General features: G+C 47.9%; 1 protein-coding gene across 2 annotated transcripts in view; it reads left to right on the top strand.

Annotated features, from left to right (window-relative positions):
- The window catches only part of SLC20A2 (solute carrier family 20 member 2), a 126582-nt gene that overhangs the window by 85612 nt on the left and 22133 nt on the right, over window positions 1–18837 (top strand). For both annotated transcript variants that reach the window (XM_073218842.1, XM_073218843.1), the window contains exons 3-8: window positions 77–217; window positions 1495–1580; window positions 4221–4317; window positions 12528–12644; window positions 16862–17065; window positions 17961–18546. In XM_073218842.1, the coding sequence (XP_073074943.1) occupies window positions 77–217; window positions 1495–1580; window positions 4221–4317; window positions 12528–12644; window positions 16862–17065; window positions 17961–18546 (1231 nt within the window). The remainder of the gene's footprint in view (window positions 1–76; window positions 218–1494; window positions 1581–4220; window positions 4318–12527; window positions 12645–16861; window positions 17066–17960; window positions 18547–18837) is intronic.

The following is an 18837-nucleotide window of genomic DNA, read 5'->3' as shown; positions in this document are numbered from 1 at the left end:
CAGCTTGGATTCCTCCCCCTGTGCTGACTGGTGCACTGCACTCTGTACCTGACGTTTTTTCTCTCCCACCTGGTAGGTTCAGCTGTTTGGCAGCTGATCGCGTCCTTCCTGAGACTGCCGATCTCAGGAACACATTGCATCGTTGGCTCTACGATAGGGTTCTCGCTCGTTGCCATCGGCACAAAAGGTGTCCAGTGGATGGAGCTTGTCAAGATTGGTAATTGCCATTTTCTTTTACCTATAAGAAGGAAAGTTTGCATCCTCTAGAGTAAGTTTTATTAAAAGTTACCATTATGTTTTCTCCTTCGAATGTTAAGGTCTAGAAGCCCTATGGGCTAATGCATTTCCCCTCTGAATGTCTTAATGGAAGTGTTATGTGTTGGACAAATTCTTAACTCCAAGCACTGTTTTCAAACGTTACATTGCCAACCAGCTTTGAAAATCAGTGTCTTATGTATCGTTCCTGAGCAAGGAAGAAATGCTTCTAAAATCAGTCTGTAGTTGGAGGAAAACTAGGCCCTGGTGAGAGAAGGCCTTCAGAGCCCAGGAGGCAAGAGTTCATAGGCATGCGGAAGGCCCAGAGCGACCTCCCTCCTCACCCCCTCCTCGCCCCCAACTGCATTCAAGAGTCTCCCAGCCTGCCCCCTAGAGGAAGTGCTCAGTATTGCGTCTGGCTTGCTGGCTGCCCAACTGGCTCTTCTGAGAGGTCTGACCACCTGCTTCCTGGCTCTGGATTTTAGCAGGAAGGAAATCCACTCAGTCCTCAAAACCACCAACCGGCCCGTTGTAAAAAATCCTCTTTCGCCCCATTTCCATCCTCTGGGTTGCTCATCCTTTTAAGAATCAGTGGCTTCAGGAGCCCTGTGGATGTACCCCAGCCTGCCAAGCAGGGACACAGATAGATGGCCTGGAAAATCACCTTCGATCCCAGGCTTCTAGAACAGGCTTCTAGAACTCTGGCCGCACTTTATAATTACTTGGGGGAACAGTTTAAAGATATCAATGCCCAGACCCTGTCCGGAACCTTTTAAATTAGAATTCTGGGGGTGGAGCCAGAGCATAACTAGCTTTTGAAAACTCCCTGAATATGCCCGATGGGGCAGCCAGAGTCAGGAACTACGAGGCCAGAGGCTGAAATTGTCAGAACAGCAGGGCCGGACTGGGAAAACTGTGTGAAAGGCAGCCTACCTTTTCAGTAACCCGCCCTGTCGGAGCAAGGGCCAGGTCTCCATGTGGCCGGAGGAGAGGAGCAGGCAAAGGAGCCCAGGGACCGCTTACTTGCCTGTCCAGGTGTGCTCAGTTGTGTGGGACTGTGTGTTTGTGTGTGAGGACAGCATGCCAGGGGTAGTGTGTATTAGGTCCTCGTTAAGGTGAAGAATTCCAGGAATATTTATTATTGTGGGTACTGTATGTCGGTTGTCGTTGTATTGTATAAATATGACTTGAATTATGTAGAATTTTAACATTCACTAGATTTTTCTTTCAATTATTCAGTTGCTTCTTGGTTTATATCTCCACTGTTGTCTGGTTTCATGTCTGGCGTGCTGTTTGTGCTGATCAGGATATTCATCTTAAAAAAAGTAAGTGAGGATGTTATTTTTTAAATTGAGTTTTAGAACAAATTTTGCTTCTACTCTATAGAAATGAATAGTGAGGGGGGTTAGGGGAATAATTGTGTTTTAATGTCATTAAGGCACATAGCACCCTGGAGTTAGAATTAGGCACTATTATCAAGGAGGCAGGTGTCAAGGCAGAGGACCGGGGGCTGCACTGTAGTGTTTCCTGTCCTGTGACTTGGTTCATGAATCAGGACTCCCAGGCATTGTGTGCAGACCTCAAACAGGAAAGGTAATTATTTCCTGGATGTGAAACAGAAGAGGGTGAGATAGTGTTAATATGTTGGATTGACTATCACTAAAAAGAGCTGGAGAATTTATTTACCCAAATGTAAGGTGTGTTCTCTGTTTTAATGGAGAAAGCCATCTTGAAATACTGGCTCTTCCCCATCCTCAGGAAAGGATAAGAAGAAAGAATACACCAACTGGGGTGTGTTTCGTCAAGAATAAAATGAGATGGAAGTGAAAACCTACTAGAAAAAAATTTCTCGACTGTCAAGGGGTTGCCGCAGTATTTTGTAAACCACAATGCACACCTCTAGGGAGCACGTTCTAGCAGAGCCTGAGCCCCCGGCACATGCCGGCCGGCGCCGTGACCTCACCTGGAGAGGCAGCCATTTTTTTCTTAGCATCACCCACTAGCCTATTGCGGGACTCATGCCCTTGCATAAGAACAAACTTAGGATTCCTTCTCTTGGGCTCCCTCCGTACTAACATTTTTGTACTTGAAAGGTGCAGTTGTCTCTTGCCTTCCAGCCTGCACTCTTTTTATTTCCTGCCTGGAACTCAGCCTTGCCTGGCAAACTCCTGCTGCCACTCAGCCTGCAGAGCTTCCTGGGCAGGCAGTCCTCGCCCACCCACGGTCGGCGGGCCCCCTCTCACACTCCCGCAGCACTCTACTCTCATCAGGGTGCCGTCATGCTGAACGGCGTTTCAGTTCTTGCTCAGTGGCCTCTTTGCTATTTAATTATAAGATTGGTGAGAGCAGAAACCCATGACTGCCTCGCCCGCTCTTGTAACCCGGCCCCAGCGCTGTGCATGGCACGCTAAACACGCTGCTCGAATGTCTGTTAGGAGGGAATGATGGGTGCCTGGACAGGTGGCATAGTGGGGCTGGAGGGAAGAAGCGAAGGAAAGAAAGGAAGGAGAGAGAGACAGGAGGGAGGAAAGGAGGTCTTAATGACAGAGCTGTCATTTGAGTTTTAAGAGCAGGTTATTTGACAAAACATAAGGTGATTCAATTGAAAAACATCAACCTAAGACCTGTACACCTTCAGAAGTGTCTGGTTGGGAGTCCGTCTTCGGCAGCCCGAGGTAGCCCCGTTCAGGAACCCAGGGGCAGCAGGCATTCGGGCAGCCTGGCGTGTGGGGTCAGTCGGCCTGGGCTTTTTGCACGTGGCGCCTGGCAGGTCGGAGGCCACTCCGCCTGTCATCCAGCTCCTGCTGGGCGCTCTGCACCTCCCCTGCCTGCACTGGCTGTGACTCTCATGCACTTGAGTCACCTTCTTCCCCTGCTCTCACGTTCTTTGCACCTCACTGCCATTCAGCGCAGGCCTCTTGACAGGTGCTGATGGCTACTTGAGACCTTCCCAAACAGGTTCTTAATGAGATGGACTGCTCCGCACACACACTAGATTTCCATACCTGTTTGCATCTGACAGTAGGAATCTCTGGGGCACCATGTACTTCCCCTTACTACCGCAGCTCACATTATCTCTACATCTAAGTTGCCTTTTCCCATCAGAAGGTCTCAGAGTCTTATGAATATCTGAGTGTCTTACATGGTTATTAGAAATTAGTCCTTTTATAAATTATTTAAGCAACATCTATGTATCAGTGCTGTATCAGAGAGTGTCCAGTCCATATTTTTGCCTCAAAATCCTCTGTGACTCTGCCTAAAACCCTACATTTCTAATAATCTCTCAGATATTATTTAGCCTAACACATGTGCAGTACCATTCTTGTTGACATATTAGATTTAGGGACTGCTGTAACAGAAGCCTAAAGTTGTAAAATCTTTTTCATTAGACGAGAAATCCACAGTTCTTTTTAATATTTAACAGTTAAAGATTAAATATTACATCTTATAAAAAGGCTGAAAGTCATAGCACATGGTAACATGTCTGTTTTATTTATATCAACAGAACTAAACTGAATTATGTAACAGAGAGACCGTAAAACCTACTAGTGATGCGGGGCATTGAAGTCATTTGGCTTAGGACATCCTCAGAGGGCCAAGTGTCAAAATATTTGCTGAAAGTCAGTTTTTAGCAAATGTGACCCTAGCTAGAGTAGCGAGTGGCAGAGCTGCTGAGGCAGAGGCCATGCTGGGCCCCAGGCCCCAGGAACTTACCAAGCTGAACAGTTCTCCTCCGCGTCTCAGTCTGGGGTCAGCTCACGTGGTCCAAGTGCCCTAGCGGGTCTGCTGGATGCAACGGCGGGTTCTCTGAGATAGTTTGTGTAGGAGAGATGCCTGCGCTGGTGCAGTGACATGGCCATGCCAGTGAGAAGGCTTTCCCCTAACAGTGTTTTCTGTCATTTGTCTGTGTCGGCTCCAGATGCCCCTTGAATCCTGACCTTCCACTTTATCTCGTTGTCGTGCAGGAGGACCCTGTCCCCAATGGCCTCCGGGCACTTCCAGTGTTCTATGCCGCTACGATAGCAATCAATGTGTTCTCCATCATGTACACGGGAGTGCCAGGTAAGGCTCCTTGGAAGCTTCCATCCAGTGGGCTCAATGTATCCCGTCTAACCGTGTGGATTTATTCGGGGCTGGTACTGTCCTTGCAGAGGGTAAAAAGCATCATTGTGGTCATTATGGAGGCGTAAAAAGAGCAGTAAATACATTTACTTGATTTAAATACTCAAGAGATATGGGAATCTAAAGATAACAGACTTTCAAAGGAGAAAGAAGAAGCCCGAAACCCCATTCTGCTGCCCAGGTGTGGCCTGAGCTGCCTCCCTGTGCCCAGACGCAGCTCACGGGTGGTGGGGGGCATGGAGCACATGTGGCAGGAGCAGCCCGCCCCTCGGGGACACTTGGGATGTGCGTGTTGTCGGTAGCACAAAGATCGACCTCCCTGGAGTTTGTCGGACCAATGAATCCAGTGACTAGAAGCTACTCTTTTTGTTTAGGTACTGAAGCCAACAGTGATTTTTATTTTCAGAATCACTTTTTCTCCTTCTTGTAGCTTTTGTTCTTTTTTACAAGGCTTCAGGACATTTTGGAGAATGGAAAAGCACTTTTCTTTTGCATTTGAGTGGGTAAAAAAAAAACATACACATGGTACTCCAGTTTGCACCCGTTTCAGTGGTGGGGAGCTGGCAACATTCCAGTGACATTTTCGTTCATGATTTGGTAGAGAGGATTCCTCCTGTTTGTGTGAAATGCACCTCCTACAGCCAGAGTTGGAATACACCTATTAATGTGGGGGTATGTGGAATTGACAGATAGGTTAATTTGTGTTGTTTTTGTCTTGTTAATGTCCCCTATGGACTGAGATTCAGTTACTGGCCATATCTGACAAAATTGCTCCCTCTCTTCAAAAGACAAAATTTCTGCTCAATGGCACGTCATATTACAGTTGAAAAATGTACAGTGGCCAACACAAGGGAAATCCTTATTAATTTCTCAAACGAGGCTTCGCAAGACAGTCTCAGATTTTATTTTATTAGATATACCTAATTATGTGTATGTACTTACTTCTGTACTGAAGATAAACTGTTTCTGAGTGATTCTTAACATTATATAACCTTCTACTCCTGCATCTCTGCACCACTAAGAATATTGATCTTCATGGTTTGAGGACTTCCAGCCTTTGGGCAATAGGGCACCACATGTGTTGCTCAGGTTAAAGGAAGAGCGCAAAGCCTAATGAAGGTTCTAGTGATGACGAGGGCCGGAGAGAGGTGAGGCCCTGGGCCCAGAGAGCAGCGGCTGATGGCCCTTCAGATTTCATGATTCACAGACTGTGAAGTACATTTGTCACAGACTGTTTTCGTGATACATAAAGTCAGAGGCAGAGAAAAACCAGTTTGAAGCCACAAAGTTCACCCCACCACCCAGTCCATGTGTCTCCCAAAGCACCCACAGTGCTGGGCAGGCCCTGCATCACTGAGCTGGCCGTAACCTGCAGCGGGAGGTTCCTTGTCCACCGTCTGCTTGCCCTGCAGTCCTCGTCCTTGATTCTGAATAGGCTCTTGGGGCTGGAGGAACGAAACGCCAGGCAGCCGCCTCCTGGCCCAGTGACGCAGGACCCTGAGCTCCAGGAATCTGGGCTGCCTTCGTGGGGCCCAGTCTGGAAACAGGAATTGGTATAAACAAGCCTCTGTTTCTGCATTTGATTTTCTCCTGCCCTCTATTGTGCATGCTCCCTGGTTCTTCTTCTGAATGTCCAAGGTCAATTGAGTGATTTTTATTAAAATTGGCCTTTTTCTACACTTGGCCTATTTTTTCCATCTTTATTTTCTTCACCTTTTGCTGCAGTTTTACTGCAAATTTGCTAAAAGAATCATCTTACTGGGAGAGTAAGTTTTTCTAGAGAAAATGAAACCATGTAGTAGAAGAGACTCAGTAAATAAGACACATGCTAACCTTTATGGACCTGATAATATGTAAATTATTCCTTGTGGCCCTCGGAACTCCCCTGGGAAACTGGCAGTAAGGCTCACACCGCTTTACAGGCAGGAGCCTGAGGTACAGGAGTGCCGAGGGCCTGACGCCGTGTGGCTGGGACAGAGCGCAACCTCAGAATTCGAAGCAGGCCCTTAGGGGTAACCTCACCCTGATATGTGACATGGCCTGGGTGGGACACCTGGTACCTGGTGCCCAGTGTCACCATTCATGACACTCCAAATACAGTGACCTTAATACATTCTTTCTCTTTGCTCCCCTTTCTTTCAAAATGGCTTCCAGTATATTTGGAAACCTGGTTATGGATTTGTGTATATTTAACATACAGCCAGTGTGAAGAGGCTGGCTGCCTCTTTAATTAGGAATATAAAAAGTCTGTGCAAGAATCTGGAAGATCATCACTCTACTGGCAGCACAGACATCTTTCCCAGCGCTGGCATTAGTGTTAAGGACTTTGGCAGTGGCCCTGCCGTCAGGAGCATCACCCCTCACCTCCCAGAGCCCCTGCTGGGCGTCCCAGACTAAGGGTAGCAGGAGGGCCCCTGAAGGGGGGGCGTGTTACTGGAGCTGGCAGTGCCTGGCACACAGCAGCTCTAAATGCGTGTTGGGGGCTGTGTCACCACCGTGATCAGAGGGAGCCTCATCTTGTCGGCCTGAAGTCACCTGCATATCTTGAGTCATCCTGCCTTTCTGTTTTTCCCACACGTATTGGTGTGGAAAACATCTTACTTGTTTTCCCGGGGTCTTGGCCAGAGGAGAAAAGAAGGTCATGAGTCTGAAGGACCAGCCAAGTCCCTCCTCCACCTGGTTAAACAGGGCTGTGCTGATATTTTGGTCCCTGGGAATGTTTCTAGAATATCCACTGAGTCAGTCCAAATCTTCCATTTAGCATGGAAGGTTAACTTTTGCCCTTCACACTAGCCTTTGCCCCACATAGGCCTCTTGGCCTACCCAGCTGTGTCCCGCACAGCCCTGTGCCCTATTTGGCGACAAGGCTGAGCTGAGAGGTCCTGCCGCAGCGGCTTGCTCAGCTGCTCCTTTCAGGAGATGCCTTTCTGCCCCTCCGGGGTTTACCCTTCCTGACCCCCTTTCTTCCATAGAAGCTGGCCATTCAGATGACGGCTTCAGAGATAAAGGGAAGAAGGAAATTGTCTGACAGGAGTGGGTGGCAGCATTAATCTTATGTAGCTTCCACTTCGGCACTGGGATGAGCTCCGTGGGGAGCCGTTGGCTGTGGCTGCTGAGGTAGTTGTTTTGCCCCTGTCCCCTGTGTCCCTTCACTCTGAATTATCCTGACATTGCTTATATCTCAGGCTTTGTGTGATTTGTTTTACTTTGCATTTGACATGACTTTTCTCAAATAAAACCCTTATACTTCAAAGCACTTCAAAAAATGTTCCCTGCATTTTTGTCCTTAAAAATAATAATTTGCAAGAAGCAAAAATAACTCTAGGAAATAAATTGCTCACTTGGGTTGGATACAAGCCTTAAGTTTATTTTTAATGAGAAAGTCCCCAGTCATGTGGGGCCTGGTTTGTGTTCAGTGTCCGAAGGGTGAATGCTGAAGTCACCGCATGCCGCTTTGCGCTGTCCGAGCCAGGCCCTGGGTGCCTGCATACAACCCCTTGGACAGAGCGTGGCCCCCGAGGGGCGGGGGCGGCGGCGGGGAACCCGTGACAAGCACAGGTTCTCAGTCCCGCCCGCAGAGGAATCTGAGCCCCTGCAGCCGCCGCCTGCTTCCCATGCGCACGCCCCGCAGTTGTTCAGGCCCTCCACGCGGTGGCTTTTCACTGGGGGCGCTGTCGGGTTATTCCTGTTCTCGTGTAAGGGGTGCTCCTGGGACCGGCCAGCACCCTCAACTCCCTCTTCCACCAGCAAATGAATTCCCAGACTTGACCAGACCTGGTTCCTGCCTTCCCTGGAGGGGCCTGCGCCTGGGGGAAGGGCCTTGTCTTCCAGCTCCCCAGCCTTCCTACCTCCCCCTCCCCCCACCTCCTCCTCCCCGACCTCCCCCTCCCCCACCTCCTCCTCCCCATCTCCTCCCCCACCTCCTCCTCCCCCATCTCCTGCTCCCCCACCTCCTCCCCATCTCCTCCTCCCCCATCTCCGCCCCCACCTCCTCCTCCCCCACCTCCTCCTCCACCATCTCCTCCTCCCCCACCTCCTGCTCCCCCATCTCCTCCCTTCCCCCCTTTCTCCCTCCTTCCCCTCCCCTGTCCCCCTTCAGGTACAGCTCCGCTGATTCATTTCCAAAGAAGCCGGAGCCCCAGGGCCCCTGAGGCCCCCTGGGGCCCGAGGGCTTTGAGAGGAGGACCTGCGTGTTGTCCGGTACCGCCTGGAAGCTCCCCGCTGCGGGGGAGCCCTGGGCTGGGCAGCGCTGGCAGGGAGGCGTCTTCAGTTGTCACCAAGGGCTGGATTGAGCATATTTCCATTTCCCTTTTCAGGATCACTATAAATGAACCCTGGTTTGAGAAAGCTGCTACATATGCAGAAGAAATCCCAATTATAGGGCGAACTAGGAAATAGCATTTTCCTGTTTCAAAAGAAAGCTTCACTTTCTTAACAAAAGTTGCTTCCAGATTCCTTTTACCACTAGGGGCTCCTCTAATGCTGTGAACATTTTACTCTAAAAGAAACGTTTCTTTCAGGTAAGGAAGGATTCTGCAGTGTAGGAAGTAAATGTGTGTGTGTATTCATGCGGAAGGATGTCCCCAGTATGTTGTGTGTGAGAAATGAAAGTGGAGAGCAATATAGACCCCATCTACATCTGTTAAATTTTTTTAAAAGGAAAAAAATTCTGATAAGCACTTGACACTGTGTTTCTATCTAGAAAATGCCTGAAAGGAGGCACACCAAGTAGTCAACAGTGCCTCTCTAGGAACCGGGTTCCAGAGGGGAGAGTAAAGGGGAGTTTCCACATTAATACCTAGAAAATTTTGTTCTGATACATTTATAATAAGCATATGCTATTTATAAAATTAAAACAGAGAAAAGCAGGAAAGTTGTAGAGAGACTGAGGAGGAGGGTAGAAGGACTAATACTGGTAAATACGGGACAACTCAATACAAAGAATTTTTGTCAAAAAATTTGTCATTTATAAGCCAACCTTGAGTGTTCAGCAGAGAAAAGGTTTTCTCTTGGATGCCTTCTGGGTTTTATAGACGTTTTATTTATTCTATAGATTCTAATAATGACTGTTAAATATGAAAAGGGTATAAAGAGTACTGACATTGGAAGACTGAGTGTTTCTAAAAGTTCCGCGCACTTCTTGCCTGGCTCACTGCGCATCCCGGCCGCGGCAGGCTTTGGGCAGAACTGCAGATCAGTCGCCCTGCGGCGCACTGGGCACCTCTGCCGGGCTCCTGCGCTGCCCAGACGAGGAAGGAGCCTGGGAAGGGGGCCGCCTGTTGGGGGCGGAGGGCAGGGGCGGAGCACCCAGTCCGGGCTCCTCACAGCGGCTCCTGGATGAGGCCGCGGGAGCGACGGAGGCCACGGCCTGCCCACTTTGCCCACAGAGTGGAGTGGTGCCCATGCCTGTTGCCGTCTAGACATGTAAGCTTTGGAAACCAATTTGAGATCCTTACAGGGAGACAACTCAATACAAAGAATTTTTGTCAAAAAATTCGTCATTTATAAGCCAACCTTGAGTGTTCAGCAGAGAAAAGATTTTCCCTTGGATGCACATTGATTCCAGAGCCTCCCAGCACTGAATTTGTGTGTATTTATTTTTTATCCATGAAGTATAATTTTATACATTTAGTCCAACTTAGAGCTATGTGACATCAGTAACTGGGGGGGGGGCGTTTCTCATGTGCAGGCAATGCAAGTAAACCCCCATGTCCTTTCGAAGCACCGTCGTATCACCAGATTGCTGGAGTGATTGGGTGAGATCCGAGTTCTGTCCCCAAGGTGCCCCCTCTCCTCCCGTGTGCCCCTATTGCCCTGCCTGCCCCGCTCTTCTTCCTCCCCGGTTTTCCGCTGTCTCCCCACCGCACCCCCGGTGATGTGCTCATCCCCAGCTCTCCCGGTTTCCTCTGACTTAGGCAGGTGGCTTCAGAGCTCTGGGGCCGCCTCCCAGGCCGAACCAACCCGTTGAGATGGTAAAAGTAGAGGGCAGGGGATAATTGTGCCTTGTTACTGCCCAGGCCAAGGGGCAAAAGCCTCGTAACCTCCTCTGCTTTTCCCTTGTGGGTGCTGGTCCCGACACCCTTGGGACTCCCACACGCCCCCAGGAGGAAGCGTGGAGATGGGCTCGGCAGGAGCATGTGCGGCGTTTTCTCCGCATTTGTGCTGGGCTCTACTCGGCACGGATGGAAAAAAATAGCGCCTGAGAACAAACGTGTTCACTCACTGAAAAATAATGAATAGATGACAGATAAACAGATAAGTACACTACATATATATTCCAAACAGTTGTGTCCCCTCCGTGTTCCAGGGCGAGCCCCCCTTAGGTCAGGTGACACAGTGAAGCTGACAGTAGCGCAGTTTGCAACTTTACCGTCAGCGACACCGGGAGCCACCGAGGAACCTCCGCAAAAACCAAACGCCTTTGGCCGCGGGGCTTGTGTAGATGTGGTTTGGACCGTCAGTTTGATGTTGGTGATACAGTTACCACTCCGTTTGGCAACCAAGCGCTTAGGAGTGATCCTCTATCACAGGTATTAAGACACTGCGGAGGGGATGTAAAGCAGAAGCCAGGACGCCGGGGCCCACAGGCCGGGCCCCGTGAGGTGAGGGGGCCCCAGCTGCTCTGCAGGCGGCTCCAGGCTTCGGATTCGCAGCAGAGCCGGCCGCAGAGCTGGGTGGCCCGCTAAGGGGAGCTTCGGAGTGGAACGGTCTAGCCCCTGAGGTCTGTTCTCTCCCCTGGTGGCCCCTGAGCTAGGCATTCTGGTTTTTCATTTTTCTTGACATCCCATTTATAGTATTAAGTATCTGTTCTTCCTCTTAACAATTACCAAAATGTTTAACCATACCTTCATTGAATAACTGAGTTATAGATAAAAAATGGTTAACAGTGTAACAAAGCCTGAATCACTTAAGATTTATTTAATCTAAGAGCAAAGAGCAAAGCTTAAATAGTTCACTCCTTTAAAACTTACAGACTTTTAACAATTTACAAAAGTGATGTCATTATGTATGTTCAAAAGTATATACAAAAGTATACATAAGTCAGAAGTGAAAGCCCCCTCCAGTTTCCCATCTCTCCATGGGATTAATCATTGTATCTTTCCAGAACTTTTCCTGTAATTCATGTATATAGTAGGACTGTACATGTGTGGTTGTTTTCCTTTTTATACATAAATTGGGTCATACTATGAGTACCATTATGCACGTAGCCTTTCTTAACACACTAGATTTTGGGCTCTTTCCTCATCAGTCTAAGTGACTCTACCTCATTTTTATGACTCTGTGCTGTAATTATTTCACATTTCCTTGACAAAGATTCTATTAGTATTCTTGAAAATTCTTACTATTACAAATAATGCCATGGTAAGGATTTATGCACACATATTCGTGCTCCTGTGTAAGTGTGCACATTTAAGTTGTACACTGTGAACATGTGAAGTGTGCCTGTTGCTTCCAGTGCCAGGAGATGTACCAGATTCTGGGCGATACGCTCGGGGATGCGTCACAGGGCCGGGAGACTGCAGTGCTCCTAAGCCATGGGCTCGTCTGCCTTTTTCTTGGCTGCCGTAATCACAGCTTAGTGTGCGCGACTGGGTTTGAGTGAAGAGTCTCCAGAATTCCGTGAGGTGACACTTCAAAGAAAAGCTACATTTGAAGATAAATGTCCTTTCAAAAAACTTTTATTTCAAAGCTGACTTTTAAAAATGTTTGTGTACCTGGTCAGGATGTCATGTTCTTTTCCAGCAGCACCTGCTGGCTGGCTCCTGAGAAGCCGCGCGGGGCCTGCCCTCCGTGCCTGCTGCCGCAGGAGCCAGCTGGCTGCCAGGACCAAAGACAGGCCTCCTTTCTCAGGAATCCACTCAGCAGTCTAGACACTAAGACAATACATAAACGGTTTTATTCCCAACTTAATATGCTGTTGTGCCAAATTGGGACCATTTTAATAATTAGCTTACTAACCAGTTTGACTGTATAGTCACAAGGTGTGGTGCATCTTAAACCCAGAGTTTTCTACCCCAAAAGGTGTAGCGTATTTTTTGGTTGAGAGCTTCATTAACTTTGTTTTAAATATGGGGAATGGAAAGTGTGCTGAGATGAGGTCTGACCTTTCGGTGTCCATTGATGACCCTGCTCTCACTTTGATCTGCCAGTGCTGGGCCTGGTCCTCCCCATCTGGGCGATAGCACTCACCTCCCTTGGCGTGGCGCTGCTCTTCGCCCTCTTCGTATGGCTCTTCGTGTGTCCGTGGATGCGGAGGAAAATAGCAGGTAAGGGTTTTCTTACTCTTGTGCCTTATAAAAATGCTCCTGATCCCTAAGACTTCAGATGCATTCCACCATCGATCTAACAGCAGGAGATAGAAACATGGATAGCTCCAAGCACACACTGGGGTGCATGCCCAGTCCTTCACTCTTGCTTCCTGCCTGCTCCCTGGCTCAAACTTTCCTTGATAACTTGTGACCCAGGTAGGCAGTAAGGTCCTAGTTGCCACGGGTAACTGCCAAGTTAACTGTGCAGTCAAGTTCTACCAGCCTGATGAAAATCATTAGTCTTCAGTAAAATGCAAATTAGTGCCACAGTGAGATACTCCTTCACACCCACAAGAGCAGCCAAAGCAAAAAAGACCAGCAGTTCCAAGCACTGATGAGGAAGTGGTTAACTGGAATTCTCATGCATTGATGGTGAAATGTAAAATGGTACAACTGCTTTAGAAGTTAGTTTAGTGGTTTCCCGTAAAGTACATTACCATATGACCCAGTAGTGCTTCTTGTAGGTATTTATCCAAGAGAAATCAAAATGTACATCCATAAAGACTTGCCCACAAATTATTTAGTCAGAATAGCCCCAAACTGCAAACAGCTCAGATGTGCCCAGATAACCAAATTGTGGAATATTCATATGATAGAAAAAATTCTTAGCAATGAAGAGAGTAAATGACCAGTAGATGCAACAACATAATGAACTTCACAGATGTGTTGAGCAAAAGCAGCCAGATACAAAAGAAGACATTGTATATGATTCCAGGGAAAATTAATACATAGCCGTAGCCATCACTGGTCACTGGAGCTGGGGGAGATGCAGCAGCCCAACTGCAGAGGGAACTTTTCAGGGACATGGGGATGGACTCTCTCTTAACTGTGGGAGTGGATACAGGCTGTACTGATTTGTCTCAGGCCTTCTACCTGCATGTTAAAAGTGTCTGCATTTTATTGCACTCAGTAATCTTTTTAAAAAAAGAAGGAAATTGCTTAGAAAGTTGCCAGAGCTGTTTTCCTGCACTAGCAATGTAATTGAATTGTAGGCCTCAAGGCCACACGTTTTTACAGGACTCTCAAAAGAAAAGTATTTACTTTTGCCCTCAGAGTGTGCCTTACAATCATGTTTTAACATAGACATATATGAACTTTAAAAAACCATATTTCAGAGAAGACCAAAACACAAATGATGAGACATACCATATTCATGAATTAGAAGACTCAGTATAGTTCAGATGTTTGTTCTCAAATGGATCTAGAGATTTAACACAATTTAAATAAAAATCCCAGCAAGATATTTCATAGATTTAGACAAGCTGCTTTTAAAATCTAAGCAGAAAGGCAAAGGAACTGGAATAACCCAAACAATTTTGAAAAAGAGCAATGTCAGAGGATTCATACTGATCAACTTTGATACTTGCTATAAAGCTACAAGACAGTGAAGAGATAGTGAAGAGACAGATACCAAGATTAATAGAACTGAATAGAGTTTAGAAATAGAACCACACAAATACAGCAAATTGAGTTTGAACAAAATACAAAGGCAGTTCAACAGAGAAAGTATAGTCTTTACAGCAAACAGTATTGGAATAATTGGACATCCAATTATTCATCCAAAAAGAGAACCTTGTCCTAAGCCTTACACCTTGTAAAAAAATTAACTCAAGATGCACTGTAGATCTAAATGTAAAATAGATTACAAGAAGACTTTTAAGGGGAAAAAAATAAGGGAAAACTTTTGTGACTTCGGGTTAAACAAAGCATTTTTAGATACAACAAAAACTTGATTCATTAAAAAGAAGTCAGTAAATTGCAATTCATCAAAATTTAGAACTATTGTTCTGTCATAAATACTATTAAGAGAATGAAAAGACAAGCTACAGACTAGGAGAAAATGTTTGCAAATGCTCTGTCCAACAAAGGGTTTCTATTAGGAATAAATGAAGAGATCTCAGAAAACAACACAATTTAAACATGGGCAAAATGTTTGAACAGACACTTCATCACTAAGGATATATGAAGGGCAAACGCATCCATGAAAAGATGCTCAACATCACTAGCCATCAGGGAAATGCCAATTAAAATTGTGAGATAACACTGCGTACCATTTGAATGGCTTTAAAAAAAACAGACAATGCTGAGTGCTGATGAGGATGAGAAGCAGCAGAAACTCATACACTGCAGTGGGAATGCAAAATAGTACAGCCACTCAGGAAAAACAATGTGGCAGGTTATGTGTTAAATATACACTTGCTCACTCCTCGGTACCCAAGAGAAATGAAATTTAAATTCACACAAAAATCTGTACCTGAATGTTTATAGTAGTTTTATTTGTGATCATCAAAAACTAGAAACAGCCTGGATTATCCACAGGCTGTATCAATGTTTGAACAAACCATGGTATAGCTGTATATTGGAATACTACTAAGCCAGGAAAAAGAATGAGCTGTTGGTACATATAACAACTTGGATGAGTCTCAGAGGCATTTGCGGAGTGGAAGAAGCCAGTTTCAACAAATTACCTGTCTTATGGTTTCATTTATGTAACATTCTGAAAAAGACAAGACTGTAGGGACAAAGACAAGATCAGCAGTTGTCAAGGGTTAGGGCTGGACAGAGGTTTACCACCAGGGGAGCCTTCAGGGGTGATGAGGCTTCTCTGTATCCTGACAGTGGTGGGATTAAATGAATCTAGACGTGTTCAAATCAGGACACACATCACACAGTTAATTCACTACATGTAATTTAAAAACCAATAATAAAAAATTCACCATAATACCTACAACTTCAAACTAAATAATCAAGCCACATTGATGACAGATGGGTAACCAGCTGCTTCTTGCTCTCTCATGTAGATGCTCCTGCTCTTTGTTGAGAATAAATATCACCTCTGTTCACACGGAGTGCTAGTCTAAGATGAGCTCCCCACCAAAAATACTGCCTGCCTGACTTAACCTCATGGGAAGGGTAAACAACCCTAAATGCCTTGATTTTTAAAATCTTTCCTATTAACTGAACCTTCTCATCAAAGGACAATAAGATCTTTGCTTTCCAGCATTAGGCTATAATGTCACAGCAGGAAACTGACATTGCTCCCCAACTGCCCCAAGAGATTGTTTTGTCAAGGCCATAGATTCTGACATTTCAATATATTTCAAAAGAACGCTTCATGTTGTTTTAAGAACAAGACTGGTGATTAACGGCAAGGGCCATACAACTAGAGTGCATTTACCACCTCTCTGACTCTGGGCTCCATCTCTCTGTGCCTCAGTTTGCTCATTAGTAAAATGCAGAAAATAATATTACCTATCTCGTCTAAGTGTTAACAGTTTTTGTTTTTAATATTACAAATCTTGACAAATACCATCCTGTCTCATCTAGATCATAAGCAACTTCAGTTCAGAGATCTTGTATGTACCTTACTTTGTTCCCTGTAATACAAACCAGAAATTTCATGTTAAAAAAATCTGTTTATCTAGATAGACATAAAAAAAATGATAGAGATAGAGATTTATAGGTGAGTGTGTCCAGCAGAGGAACTGAGAAGAATATTTCCATCTCAGCTCTGAAGGTGAGAGGTTAGAAATTTTCTCAGGAAAATATGCCAGCAGCACCACATTTCCAGTTTGATCAAAACAAATGCTGTCGCACTTTAAAGCCCTTTAAAAAAAAATCCCTTGTGTCTTTTTAAAGTAAAGGACTTTTTAATAAGTAAGTAGGCTCTCTGTTCCTTTATGAAAAATGGTTTACTTGTTTCCTAAGATTTGGTGACCTGAAGAAATCTGAGACTGATAATTTATTGAACAAAAGAAAACCAAGCAGACTGTTACAGTATCTTCTCGTATTTTCAGAAGACAGAAAGTTCAAACATTTGAAAGATTCTGAGGTTAGTTTAAGAAACAGAAGGCCAGTCTAGATGACGGTAGAATTATGGAGCGTTACGCTAGAAGAGATCCCGCTGATTGGGCCTGGCCCTTTCTCTGCTTTGTTGCTTTGGGCCTGATACCTGAGGCCAAGCCTCTATCTTTTCCTCAATAGTGAATTTTCCAGCTTGAATTTTCCAGGTACTTGACTGAACTCTCCACGTTTTTGTGTCCAGCCATCACTTTTTTTTTTCCATTTCTAGAGTAAGTACTGAAGTGTAGAAATAAATATTCATTTGTTATATTCCCTTTTCAATTGTAAGAATTCTATCTGAAAAGTTTCAGTTTTGACTGTCTTTTCTTTAGGCAAATTACAAAAAGAAGGTTCCTTATCGAGAGTCTCTGATGAAAGCCTCAGTAAAATCCAGGGCGTGGAGTCCCCGGTGTTTAAAGAGCTGCCCGGCGCCCGGGCAGAGGACGACAGCACCATTCCCCTCACGGGGCCGGCGGGGGAGGCGCCGGGCGCCCCGGAGGGCGCCCCCATGGGGAGCCGCCTGCGGGCGCCCTATGGTAAGACCCGCGTGCAGGGACTGGGATTTCCTGGTGGCGGAGTCGTTCCTTGGGGACCCCGCGAGGCCTGCGTGTGGGCGGGTAGGTTTGAATGCACCCGAGTCTAAAAAGGCCCCAGGAGAACCTTCGGCCGACAGAGCAAGCCCACCCCGTCCTGGGATTTTCTTCCAAGGGCCGCCCCCAGCCTCGTGGGCAGCACCAAGGGCTGGCACGCTGCTGCCCGCCGGGTGGGAGGGCTGCCTCACCCGTGGGCCCTGGCCTACCCAGCTCACAAGGGGGCCTTTCTGGTGGAGGACGCAGGTAGGTTGCCCTACTGCCGAGTCACAGAAACTCTCCAGAAGTCAAGGCCGTCCTGGGGTGTCTGTGGTCCCACACTTGTGGCTAATGATGGGCGGGCGCCAGCCTCTGCGCCTGGGCAATCCCCACCTCCCGCAAGGTGGGCCCCGGTGCCCATGTCCCTTAGGGATCTGCAGACCCGGGCCCCTGCCTTCCACGGCCACAGCTGGCCTTTGGGGGCATGGGGATCTACGTCACAGAGGACTGGGTTCACCCCCATGTGTGAAGTGCTTCTAAAGTAAGTTCCCTCTGTGGATTCTACCTTTATTGGCCCTAGAAACAATAGTGCTATAGGGGTTTCCAGAAGACACTTTAACATTATTTTTGAAGGGCCTCATCATTCATTTTAGCCTTTTGTTACATGTTTCTAAGCTTGCCTTTTTATTTTAACCATATCATATGTCCTGCGTAGTCAAGGTAGGGAATAAGGCGTGTGGGAAGAAATGCACATGTCCCACACTCCAGGCCTGCAGGGGTAAACACCACAGGGGGTGGGGGAACCTCCTTCCAGAAGCCTTACCCCCAAGGCCCGGAGGTGAGCGCCTTCCCTCCTGCCCAGGCAGGGCCTTCTCCATGACCCCCGGCGCCGCCAAGTCGCCCGTGTCCAACGGCACCTTCGGCCTGGACGGCGTGCCGAGGAGCGACGCGCACGTGTACCACACGGTGCACAAAGACTCGGGGCTCTACAAGGACCTGCTGCACCGCATGCGCTCCGACGGCGGCCCTGGGGAGCGGGCGGCGCCCGAGAGCGGCTACCGGCTGCTGCGCCGCAACAACAGCTACACGTGCTATACAGCGGCCATCTGCGGGCTGCCCGCGCTTGCCGCCTGCAGGGCCCCCGGGCCAGCGCCCGAGGACAGCGAGAAGCTGGTGGCCGACGCCGTGTCCTACTCCAAGAAGCGGCTTCGCTACGACAGCTACTCCAGCTACTGCAACGCGGTGGCCGAGGCCGAGATCGAGGCGGACGAGGGCGGTGTGGAAGTGAAGCTGGCCTCGGAGCTGGCGGACGCCCTCCAGGCCGGGGAGGAGTTGGTGGAGGAGGAAAAGGAGGAGAAGGACACCGCCGAGGTGCACCTACTGTTCCACTTCCTGCAGGTGCTCACCGCCTGCTTCGGGTCCTTCGCGCACGGTGGCAATGACGTGAGGTGAGTCCGTGTGCCGTGCGCCGGTGCTGGGCAAATGCAGCTGGTATGGGGCCTACACCCCCCAGTGCTGAAGGGCAACATGAGGTGGGCCAGCGGGCGGGAGCATCTGCCGAGTGCCATGCTGGACGGGCCGCCGGGGTAAGGCCCACGGAGGAGAGGCGCAGGGGCCGGGAGCCAGCCTGTGAGCCGAACGGCAGGTGCAAAGGCCTGAGGCAGGAGCACGCCTGGCCCGCCCTGGGAAGAGCAGGGAGGCCACAGAGAGGGTGTGGCCCACACGGTCAGCAGGCCATG

The sequence above is a fragment of the Manis javanica genome, chromosome 12, assembly GCF_040802235.1.
Source record: "Manis javanica isolate MJ-LG chromosome 12, MJ_LKY, whole genome shotgun sequence".
In the NCBI taxonomy this organism is placed as follows: Eukaryota; Metazoa; Chordata; class Mammalia; order Pholidota; family Manidae; genus Manis; species Manis javanica.
The sequence above is the reverse complement of the archived record's forward strand: the minus strand, read 5'-3'. Positions and strand labels throughout refer to the sequence as shown.